We start from the raw sequence: 12194 nt of genomic DNA on the forward strand, positions 1-12194 counted from the left end.
AATAAATTTGAAAAAAAGTGAAATGAGTTTAAAATTTTTTACCTCCCCCGTTTTTCTGGCACAGCCAGGGAAATCTCCAGACATTTCCCAAACCAACGGCGAATCCGATCGCGGACAGCAGAAACTGAATCTTGTTATCCCAGCCGAATCGTACTTTTTCACTCTCAACCACCTCGATCTCTACTTTCGCTGGTTTTCCTTCCTCGTCCGCTGCTAAAATCGCCATAGTAGAGACTGTTTTATTTGAAGTCCCATTTTCACCAACAAGACAGTTCTCATCTGCCATTTTACTAGGTAAATTTCTGAATCGCCTGAGGACTAAAATAACAGTTCTGTTCAGTTCCTAACTGTACTTGGCAGAGCCTTCACAACACTGGATACGACGTATATAATCTTTTGGTCAATATGTAAATTTACCGGCTCGCCCTTAACCGGCCCTTGGCATAGATCTTGAAAACCGATTAGATTTCTCAAATAACAACTAAAACAACAGAAGAAAAATAAAAGCTGAGAACTTACTCTGAAGATCTACCCGACCAGTGTTAGATGAGGCTAGAATTAGTGTTCTCTCTCGTCTGGAGGTCAATTCTAAAAGCAACGCTCGCTATCGCTATGGAGTTTTTACATGTGGTCACCAAGCGTGATGTGTAAATAATCGGCTGATGAAATACCCGGGAAACATTAGCCAATCAGAGCGCTTTACGTAAGTGGTGGCCTAAAAGATATCTGATGAATAAATACCCGGGATATACATATATGATATATGCGATCTAAATTGGGAACAAGTTTAAGTCTAGTTCAGTTTCCCGGTGAGAGAAATGAGAGCAGAGAAAGCAGAAAGCTCATATTAATCGATCTACTCGTCTGACAAGATGCTCGCTTTCATTTTTCAATAGAAACTTGAAGCAGGATTTTGTTTGGAATGATAGTTCGTCTGGCAGATTTCACATACTCTTACAGCTGACCAATCAATATTCTTTAACACAGAGTATTTATCCGGAGTAAACCCGTCACGTTATTGCATCAGCCTGTGTCGGCTCTGTTATTGTGCTACGGCCTTTGTGGTATGATAATACCCGGCCACTTCGAGCAGAAATGCATGCTAAAACGAAGTCTCAAATATATCCTTTATCTTCGTAAAACTCCTTATGCTCGGCTATAACTGTTTAAATCGAGTACTCGGCAGCGAAAATTCAGTTGAAGCAAAGATACTCTCACGTGAAATGCGGTAAATATTCGTACGTACACGTGACAGAAAAAACGTAGACACTCATGTGAAGTAAACTGCAGCTGTTTCCCGCGCAAGCTGCGAGTGACTGACGTCGACAAAAAGTGACCAATTAGAATTAGTGGGTCGACGACCTTTGGAACCTAGAGATGAACCGGATATTTTGGCATGTGGTGTACATCAGCTGAAGAAAAAAACATTCGTTTCTTACATTTAAACGTTCTTAAAGGAATAATTGCGAATTGTTTATTAATAAACACACTCCCTAGTGAAGTTATGCCGTTTTTTTTCGGTAACACTTGACCGAAACCGGAAAACGCGCATGAAAAGTCTCTAGCACCAAGGATGGATAGTAGCTGATAGTGTATAAAGTGTGTAAGATAAAAATTGCAGGAATTGACAGATCGCTAGAAAGAGGCAAGTAAAGGTGTTATTTTCGATGAGACGATTTTCGGTTGACTGGATATGTTTGGTTTATTTCGGTTATGTGGCGTTGTTATCTTGCTTAGGGGTTGGTTAGGGGTTGTTTTGATGCTAACAAGAACCATTAGTAGCTATGAAGACTCTATGAATAAAGCTGTAACGGAGGGCCTACTCTCCCAAAGTTGCCTTAAGTCGTTTTAAGGCGATTTAGGAAAAGATCGCATATCTTTACCTGGAAATTACTTTGAGTAGCCTTATAAAAGGCGCCTTAAGATCCCGCCAGAGTATACTTACAGGTGAAAGTCCAGCTTACAGGAACCGTTACTGAACTTCAATAATGCATGACTGTTACTATCTACATATGTTATGTGTTCCTGTAATTACCTACACGTAGCTGAGATATGCTGAATACCGGCAATCAACGCTTGGTCCCTTCCATGCCGGATATCTTTCTATGCGGCCGATGTCCATCTTACGTAGCGATGTCAGAGACCTATGGTATAGCTCGTTCCTGAATTTTTTTAACAAGTAAATCTCGAGAACACCGATAATAGTATTTTTGTAGGAGCTCCACGCGCGCGCGAGCGACCTATCCGAGAAATTTTGGTAATCACGTGACCGTCCGCCCGCCCGTCCGCACCACAGGCATACCAATATAAAACAACTCAATCAATAGGTATGATAACCCAAATGCAACACGAGGGTATTTTGGCGGGAAATCGTATAGTCACCCGTGTCTTGTGAAACAGTGACACCCAAAGAGTCAATAAAGAAGAAAACGGAAAGCGGAAATTGTTTCTGTATCCGTGTTGTCAAAAGTATTAAGCGAAGATTAATTGTCATGTCCACAAATGCGGAATATAGAGAAAGAGAAAGACAGAGAAAAAGAGAAAATAGGCGACATAGGGCCAGCGAAGCTCAACGACAAAAAGAGCGACAGAGGGCCAGAGCGACAGATAAGGAGCCATTTTTTGTTGGAAGAACAAAATGAATTTGTAGCGGCGGTGGGGAAAATGAGAAATGCTAGCTGCCACCCAGGAAGAAATGAGAGGCAGTGAAGAACATGTACGACCGTTCCTCCATAAAACTTGTAACCAGGAGGTTTCTGGACGTTTCACATTGTAGTCGTGCAAAACAACGGCAAAGAAATGAACAAAAAGAATGTGCTGCACGTGCAAAGTTGTTTCTTTGCTAATTAGACCTATTGTTGTTTTTTCATCTTTTCGTTGCCTACGCCGCTTAACATTACACGATTTTATATTTAGTTTGAGCAAACTATATAAATATTATCGAGAGCTTCTAGCTAAATCTGTATATTATATTATTAAAATTAGCGAGCGGGGCGTGCAAAAGAACTCAAACATGCACCACATCCGTCAAAATATTGTGAAATCCAGATAGAAAGACTCCCATAAACGAAATTCTGGTATAAAGAATGACATTCTACCCCGTTACTAAGTCCCCCTGTTTCAGTGTGGATCAGGATTTGGTTTCCGAAACTTTGCAACTGATTTGAGTCCGCGTATCAGTTTGTCCGAAGGTGGTTCCAACCATTACAATAACAATGTTCTCACTAATCGATGTAACTATCTGCCAATTTTTCTCCGTCGTAAACCCGTTTATTTTGACTCCAGATAGTCCAGCAAAAAAAAGTCGCGCTGATGTTTTTCCTTTTAATTCTTCAGTTTTCTATCCCGGTTTCTATTTTAAGTTGGCTGTGCTAAAATAACCTAACACTGCGTTGATTATTCAGTGGTGAAGCACCTACTGTAATATCAATGTGTACCCGCGGAAAGAAAAACAAACAAACCGTAAGAAATGGTCAATTTCAAGGTTTGTATCCGACACTATTTAGTTACTAACTAGATCATTCCACTGTTATTCTATCGGCTGATAAAAAATGTTCTAGATTTAAACGTTCCATTCTAAATCCTTTGTTTTAACACAAAAGGGATGATTTAATTCACCGATTTATCTTTTGTTTGGCCAGAAACCCGCTAACAATTACCTAAAAAAATAAACCTCGATAGGTCAAGTATGATTATCACAGCAGTGAATTCAATCACGACATCCAAGTAAATTTCAGAAAGCTTTATTTTCTCTAAGTTTCTTAACATATTTTTTTAAGAAAATTGTGTATAAGTTTTTTTAATGGCTCTGAGTAGGATAAGATGGGGGCAGAGAAAAGGTCCTAAAATTGAGCGCTCTTCTGTTTACCGATTCTCATAATACAACGATAACTACTACAAAAATATAAATAACCCTAACAAGTTAACGAAAGTAAGGTAGACAGTCTTAGGCTAGTCTAACATTCTACAATAAAATAAAACCAAAAAAAGTCGCTAAATATTTTTACTGTGCGCCTTTAAGCCTTAACTGAGTCAGCAATCCAGTCAGTGATCTACTACTGGCCAGCAGATTGTGGTTCACTCATAACCAAGGTAACAAGATCTTTATAGGGCACAGTCTCCTTCTTCTTGTCTTCAATATCCTTGACCAGCAATTCCACTTCATCTTCTGTCAGTCTTGAGTCCCCCTTCATGCACAGAAAGCCTCGCAGCTGAAACGAGTCAACAGTTCCACTTTTTTCGTTGTCGAAAATGCTGAAGAACTCGAGAAAATCTGCCATAACAGGTTGGGGCTTGGCTTTGATTTCTTTGTAAATCGCGTGGAATTCGGCCATTTCGACTTTTCCCTTGTCTTTGTAGTCTGCTTCAAGCTTTTGTAAATCTGTTCCTTGAGGATTCAAACCGGCGGAGCGCAGGACATCTTTAATCTGGCTGACCTCTATGGTTCCGTCTCCGGTTCGATCAAAAAGGACGAACACTTCTTCAAGTTCTTCTTTATCCATTTTCGCTTTTAGTAATGACCCGTTAGAACCGAAAGTTATTTTGCAGCTTGTCTAGCGCAACAACCAGTTATCGATGTAAACTCCACTCAATTTCTTAAGAAAGTAAAATGTTCCTACAGCGAGAAAGTCATATAAAACCTCAGCCCAGTTTGTCTCGCCTGCCACCCTCTGTGTAAAATTACAAATGGGTCAATAAAAAAACTCATGAAGCACTATGGCGCATTGAGACAATGTTATTTTAACAATCTGGTTCGTGATGTGATTGATGCTATATCAGCAAAATGTTGTCGAATACTTTCAAAGAACGAGAGAAATGGAGCTTAATGTTATAGCACCATTAAAGTACGCAAAATAAAAGCCACTGTTTAGCTATTTCGAGACACTTTAAGTGAGTTTCTACTTTATCTTAGGTTTGCATGATCAAGTATAAAGCGCCCTTTCTAAACAGCACGTCATATACCCCATGGTGATTCTCTTGGACTAAAATCGCAACAAAAACATAGTGAATCACTGCTCTTACTTTTGGGTGGAAAGGAGGAGTTTGAAGGTCAAACGATGAACTATTTTTTATTCCGCGATCGTTGGAAATGTAAACAAATTGAGATCAGGAAGAGTTACAGACCAACCACGCTTCACCAGCAAGCACCTGAGATGGTAATTTATGCGTGAAATTAGGCATAACTGATCTTCAAAAAATAGACCGGCCATGAACTGGAACTAATATCCCGCTCATTAATCGTTGGCACATTTGACACTAGATGAGCAGGGAGGACCTTATTTCATTCACAACGTTGCCAAAAACCTGGACATTTCAACAACAACCTTGAATGGGGCTATTCCGTTAATAAAAACAAACTGTAGAGTTATGCAGGGGCGTAGCGTGAGAGTTTTTAGGTGTACTCACGGAAGAAAAATTAGAACGGGAAAGGCGTTCCAAATTAGGAGGGTCTGGGCGTATACTGCATTTAGTGGCTCGAAAATGCCAATTCCTGTGTTTTTCGTTTTCAGTAAATAAATACGAAGGAAAATGAAGTAATTAGTTGTATAATTCACCCATCTCTAGTGCTGTCGGTAAAGTACAGTGTTTTCGGAAAAAGGGATAGAAAAGTGACGGCATCAAGGAGGTTACAAGCAAAGGGCGAGATGACTACCCTCCAGACGGGCAAACTCTGTTACAATGCCACCAACATCAGCGGCCTTGTGCTTCTATAAGTGCGGGATTAGTGAAAGAGAGCTCAATCTCTCGTTTGTCACCCAACTATAACGATTCTTGTCGTCTGTTTAGGGAATAACATAAGGATCCTTGAAAGAAAATACTAGCACAAAGACACCAATATAATGCGAAAAATTTACCAGTTATCCCGATTTAATGACACGTAGGCACGGGCGTAAGCGAGTATATGGACGCTACTCTTTTCTTAGGTGCGTCCTCAAAGTCTTTATGTTTTGGTAGAGCATATCTTGGCTTAAAATTGGGAGAGACGTTTTGACCGTCGAGGACTGAAATAGAGCAAGAGATCATTCTCTCTTGAATAGAGTGAAGAGGCTGAGGTTCGGTGTAAAAACAAGAAAATTCCATTTAACATAATATCATGACCATAAAGTGCATTTTTATGGATGGCTTCCAGAAAACGTAATGTAGAAAAGCCTATTCTCAAATTTTACGTGGCTTAAGCCCCCAGAAATCACCAGAAATGATAGGCAAGTAACTTCTCCTTAGAATATCCAATACATTGCCCAACAGATAGGTGTTGAGAGAAGGCAAATTTACCAGCCTGGGCCCAGTTGTTCGAAGACCGATTAGCGCTTAACCCAGGCCAGGGTTAAATTCAACCCGAGTTTCTTTTTCTTTTGCTCAAAAACATTTTCTCGAACAATTTTCTCTGTTATTTTTAAGAGCATCCAATCATCAACTTCTTGACGAAAAGAATTAAATTTGAATTTACCTTTTAAGCTTTCATATCTGAATCCAAATTTCGCACTAACCCTGGATTATCTTAACCCAGCTTTGAACAACCCCGGCCCAGAGGATGTTATATTCAGTTCAAGTAACCCCGAATTCTCTCATTTAACATGCAATAAAATGTATGGCAGTTAGAAAAGAGAATTACTTTTCAAGATCTTAAAAGTTGATGAGTTAAGCCTTTAAAACCTAATATCAACATGCATTTTCTCTAAACTCTAATGGAAAGAATTTATTCAACAGTGAAGATAAGCTCACCACTTTATTCGTATGTCCGTTATGCTTGATTAAGCAATGTTATGTTCATGAGAAATTAGGGTTAAAAGGGTTAAAGAGGAGCCGGTCACTTGTCTTTCGATTCTAAGCCATATGAGTAACGCTCCGGTAAGTTCAGCACAGAGAATCAGTAGTCTAAATAGTTTAAGTGATTTCCAGATGTCTTCATTATTTTTTGATCTCCAAATCGGTTGATCACGGAGCTGATGACACCATCTTGACATTTGGGGCTCCATAATCCCCTGATAATGGGTTCTATAAATCTGTGTGCAAAATTCAACGGAATACCGGAGTAATTTTCTACTTAATCATCTGCTATAACATAACTGTACCCCCGGGATAGATTTATTGTAGCAGTAGTTTTTTATATACTATCATAAGTCATTAGTTTTTTCGAATGAACGCCACTCAGTTTCCAGCGTACTCTAAATTATAAAACACAACATCATATTCTAAAAAAAACTATATTTGTCTCATACCGGTACGTGTTTTTGTTAATTCTTATAAACGTGTTGCAAAGTGAAGACAAAATATGAGTTTAGTTTACGATGAGCTGCAATCAGGCCTGTCTTAGCAGCTGTACCCTCCTCGGGGGTGAATACGAAAATATGTCCTGATCATTTCTATAACTTTCGTAGCTCCAAGGCAATGAAGACTTAAAACATTTCCATTTCAGTAACAAAGACTATTGTACACACTTCTAACGGTTTATGTTGAAACACACTGAAATAAAAGTAATACTTTGGAGTGACGCTTTTTTCACTTTTTTCCTTTGCATTTTCTAGGCTTAACAGGGTAGACTCTTGGAGGAAAAGGTGAACACTGACTCGATAGAATTCGCTTTCACGGCAGTCACTGAATCAGTGCATAGCTTTGTATATTGATGTTTCTGAGGGTGTTATACAAATACAATCGTTCAAGAAATGAAAAAGCTTTTATCACTTTGATAATTTATTAAAATTCAGCATTTACATGCAAGACGGAAAACAAACGTTTTTAAACAAAAGTAGTAGTGAACGAATGGAAATCTCGAAAGTCTTCGACGCAAACGCAACTATAGAAATGAACCTTTAAAACAGTAAATTGCCGACTTTCCATTTGAGTTAGTCATGAAGTTTTCCTAACTAGGAAATGTTTACTGTGTTGTATTCTTCAGCCTGACTTGCATAATTACACTTGTAATGTGAACAAAAGCTAACAAACTATGGTGAGTCGAATTCCATTGTTCCTAGGAAGCTACTTTGCTTTACGCTTAATGTCCTACATGTTACAACTGTACAAACGTAGCACCAAAAATTGATTATCTGTACTTCATTTAACGATGAGCAACACAAACTTGAAATCGCAAGAATTTGCCGGTTCCATCGAGTTTCATTACACCAGCAGATACTTATAGCAACGAGACGCCTAGTTCATTAGATTCTATTGAAGAGCAGTTAATCCTGCAAATTGTTCCTTTCGTGATTTCCACTCTAGTTTGCAGGATTATTTGACATAACCTCATAAACAAGTTTCTCGTAGTCCACATATCCTTTCTTCTCGTACAAACCTACGATCACATTGGCCTGTTCTTCCGTTAGTCGGTCTCCTAGGGCGGTTAACATTCGGCGAAGCTCCGCGGCGCTAATCTTGCCATTGAAATCGCGATCAAAATTTCTCAGCGCCTGGATAAATTCCTCCGGGCTGCCTGTCTGCTTCTTGGCGAGCGAAACATAGACAGATAAAAAGACTTCGAACTCTATTCTCTTATCCTTGCGTGACTTGAGAGTCTCCATCACCCTTTCGACGTCGTGTTTTGTTGGATTCAACCCGACTGATCTCAAAATGTCTGGTACCTGAGCTTTTTCCACTTTACCATCGCCCACTTGATCGAACAAGCTGAACGCATCCTTGAACTCCACCATCTGTTCCTCCGTTAGGTCCGTCATATTTTTTTAAAAGAGTAATGCTGATACTATTCCCTAGCTAAGATGTGCTTGGTTGTCCAGGTATTCACAAGTTTATTTTAATTATTCTTTTGCCAGAGGAGCACCCGATTCACGCAATCCCTATGGGTGATACCCGCTGAAAATGCACCAAATTACGCGGGCATCACCCGCTGAATTACGTACTATAGTATGGGCAATATGGCGGTCCATAGGCTACACAACTATCTGTGCAAGTAACCGTTATATTTTCGATAAAATAAAAACAATTCCGCCTCTTTGATACAGCAGAAAACGGAAAGACTAAAATATTAACGACTATTTGGTATATAAACCGCAAATTTTCAAACAATTCCAGCTAATTCCGCATAACTCGAAGACGAGTAACGAACAGGGCGAAGTTAAATTGCCCAAAGTGAAGTTTTACTTCATTGTGTTGGGTTAAAATCAATCCGTGTTTGAGATAAAACGTCTTTAGTAGACAATTGTAGTTCTCAACACGGAAAATGAAATATTCTGGGTTTCGGGAGTGCGGTCTGGCTCACGTCTAATAGGATGCTGATACGACGGGCGCTTTTAAGACAGGCAAATTCGAGAAAGACATTTTATTACAGTTCCCCCCAAATGAAGTGTATTTCTATGATATTCGTATCAAACTGTTCCGAATCGTGTAATAGAAACTTTTAACGCAAAAATCTGGTCTTCCAAGAGCCCAAAGTAAAGAATTTCTGAATGGCAAGTGTAGCGTTTGTGACATCCTATAGGATGGCGATTCACGGGCGTTTTTAAGGCGGGTAAATTCGAGAAAGACATTTTATTACAGTTTCCCCCCAATTGAAGTGTATTTCGATGATATTCACATCAAACTGTTCCGAATCGTGTAATAGACACGTTTTAAGCAAAAATCTGGTCTTCCGAAGGCGCAAAGTAAAGAATTTTGCAATGGCGAGTGCAGCGCGTGTGACATCCTATAGGATGCCGATTCAGGGGCGTTTTTAAGGCGGGCAAATTCGAGAAAGACATTTTATTACAGTTCCCCCCAAATGAAGTGTATTTCTATGATATTCACATCAAACTGTTCCGAATCGTGTAATAGAAACTTTTATAGCCACAATATGGTCTTCCAAGGGCCCAAAGTAAAGAATTTCTGAATGGCAAGTGTAGCGTTTGTGACATCCTATAGGATGGCCATTCACGGGCGTTTTTTAAAGGCGGGCAAATTCGAGAAAGAAATTTTATTACAGTTCCCCCCAAATATAGTGTATTTCTATGATATTCACATCAAACTGTTCTGAATCGTGTAATAGACACGTTTTAAGCAAAAATCTGGTCTTCCAAGAGCCCAAAGTAAAGAATTTCTGAATGGCGAGTGCAGCGTGTGTGACATCCTATAGGATGGCGATTCACGGGCGTTTTTAAGGCGGGCAAATTCGAGAAAGAAATTTTATTACAGTTCCCCCCAATTGAAGTGTATTTCTATGATATTCACATCAAACTGTTCCGAATCGTGTAATAGAAACTTTTAAAGCCACAATATGGTCTTCTAAGGGCCCAAAGTAAAGAATTTCTGAATGGCAAGTGTAGCGTTTGTGACATCCTATAGGATGGCGATTCACGGGCGTTTTTAAGGCGGGCAAATTCAAGAAAGACATTTTATTACAGTTCCCCCCAAATATAGTGTATTTCTATGATATTCACATCAAACTGTTCCGAATCGTGTAATAGACACGTTTTAAGCAAAAATCTGGTCTTCCAAGAGCCCAAAGTAAAGAATTTCTGAATGGCGAGTGTAGCGTGTGTGACATCCTATAGGATGCCGATTCACGGGCGTTTTTAAGGCAGTCAATTCGAGAAAGAAATTTTATTACAGTTCCCCCCAAATGAAGTGTATTTCTATGATATTCACATCAAACTGTTCCGAATCGTGTAATAGATACGTTTTAAGCAAAGATCTGGTCTTCTGAAGGCGCAAAGTAAAGAATTTTGCAATGGCGAGTGCAGCGCGTGTGACATCCTATAGGATGGCGATTCACGGGCGTTTTTAAGGCGGGCAAATTCGAGAAACAAATTTTTTTACAGTTCCCCCCAAATGAAGTGTATTTCTATGATATTCACATCAAACTGTTCGGAATCGTGTAATAGAAACTTTTAATGCAAAAATCTGGTCTTCCAAGAGCCCAAAGTAAAGAATTTCTGAATGGCGAGTGCAGCGTGTGTGACATCCTATAGGATGGCGATTCACGGGCGTTTTTAAGGCGGGCAATTCGAGAAAGAAATTTTATTACAGTTCCCCCCAAATGAAGTGTATTTCTATGATATTCACATCAAACTGTTCGGAATCGTGTAATAGAAACTTTTAATGCAAAAATCTGGTCTTCCAAGAGCCCAAAGTAAAGAATTTCTGAATGGCGAGTGCAGCGTGTGTGACATCCTATAGGATGGCGATTCACGGGCGTTTTTAAGGCGGGCAATTCGAGGAAGAAATTTTATTACAGTTCCCCCCAAATGAAGTGTATTTCTATGATATTCACATCAAACTGTTCGGAATCGTGTAATAGAAACTTTTAATGCAAAAATCTGGTCTTCCAAGAGCCCAAAGTAAAGAATTTCTGAATGGCGAGTGCAGCGTGTGTGACATCCTATAGGATGGCCATTCACGGGCGTTTTTAAGGCGGGCAAATTCGAGAAAGAAATTTTATTACAGTTCCCCCCAATTGAAGTGTATTTCTATGATATTAATATGAAACTGTTGGGAATCGTATAATAGCAGCGTTTAAACAGAAAAACTGATCTTATGAAGGCGCAAAGTGAAGAATTCTTGAATGCGCCATTTGCTCATAGACCTTAACGCGACTTCTTTACCCCTTAAAAAATTTTGCAGAAACATGGTCTTAAATTTATCTTGGGACGACTGTAATACCCAGGAGAGATTGGAAACAATGGTTGTGCAAAATTTTGGGCCTTAAACAAGGTTCTTTACGGTCTATGAGAAAATGACGAATCCAAGAATTCATCCAGGGTCACGTCATTTTTAGGGAGGGGAAATTCGAGAACTAACGAAAGGAACTTTATTTTAATATTAATAAGACCAAAAAGAGCGGAATCGTATAATAGAAACGTTGAAAATGAAAATCTGGTCTTAATTCTAAATGCGCAATCATCCGAAATCATCTGGGCCAATGACATACATGATGGGATGGACTGGTAATTTTAAGGGTGGGCAAATGCAAGAGAGAGAGACTTGATTACTGTTTGCCTAAAATGAAGTATATTTCAGGATGTTAATATCAATGTGATTTGAATCGTAGAATAAAAATGTTTTTTTTTTTTTTTTCTGAAGGCGCAGTAGCCGCGGTTAAGAGTTGATCCCATAGTTAAGCTGCACCTTCGGCCCTCTTTACTTTATTGTCGCAAATGCAGCAAGCGTATTAATTAATTGCAGAGATGAGTTAACTCACCTTGAGTATTGAGCATTAAACTTTCCTACACAAGTGAAAAAAATCAAAACTTCTGACATCCCCTTCAGCA

At 39.3% G+C, this 12194-nt stretch overlaps 3 protein-coding genes across 3 annotated transcripts in view; all 3 read right to left on the bottom strand.

Annotated features, from left to right (window-relative positions):
- LOC140928454 (sodium-dependent neutral amino acid transporter B(0)AT3-like) overlaps positions 1–670 on the bottom strand; it is a 15675-nt gene extending 15005 nt beyond the window's left edge. Inside the window, exons 1-2 of the mRNA XM_073378207.1 lie at positions 520–670; positions 43–318 (exon numbers count right to left, since the gene is read on the bottom strand). Coding sequence (XP_073234308.1) covers positions 43–286 — 244 coding nt within the window. The 5' untranslated portion in view covers positions 287–318; positions 520–670. The remainder of the gene's footprint in view (positions 1–42; positions 319–519) is intronic.
- Positions 671–3721: 3051 nt separating this feature from the next.
- Positions 3722–4656, bottom strand: LOC140926912 (myosin-2 essential light chain-like). Its single transcript, XM_073376587.1, has one exon. The coding sequence runs from the start codon at positions 4500–4502 to the stop codon at positions 4056–4058; it is 447 nt and encodes a 148-aa protein (XP_073232688.1). The 5' UTR covers positions 4503–4656; the 3' UTR covers positions 3722–4055.
- A 3557-nt stretch (positions 4657–8213) lies between these two features.
- Positions 8214–8669, bottom strand: LOC140926099 (myosin-2 essential light chain-like). Its single transcript, XM_073375895.1, has one exon. It carries the CDS (start codon positions 8667–8669, stop codon positions 8214–8216), a length of 456 nt encoding a protein of 151 aa, XP_073231996.1.
- Positions 8670–12194: the final 3525 nt, after the last annotated feature.

Source organism: Porites lutea, chromosome 2, assembly GCF_958299795.1.
Source record: "Porites lutea chromosome 2, jaPorLute2.1, whole genome shotgun sequence".
Taxonomy (NCBI): Eukaryota; Metazoa; Cnidaria; class Anthozoa; order Scleractinia; family Poritidae; genus Porites; species Porites lutea.

Excerpts from the sequence above, each read along its gene's own strand:
- LOC140926099 (XM_073375895.1), bottom strand. The coding sequence starts at position 8,669 with ATGACGGACCTAACGGAGGAACAGATGGTGGAGTTCAAGGATGCGTTC.
- LOC140926912 (XM_073376587.1), bottom strand. The coding sequence starts at position 4,502 with ATGGATAAAGAAGAACTTGAAGAAGTGTTCGTCCTTTTTGATCGAACC.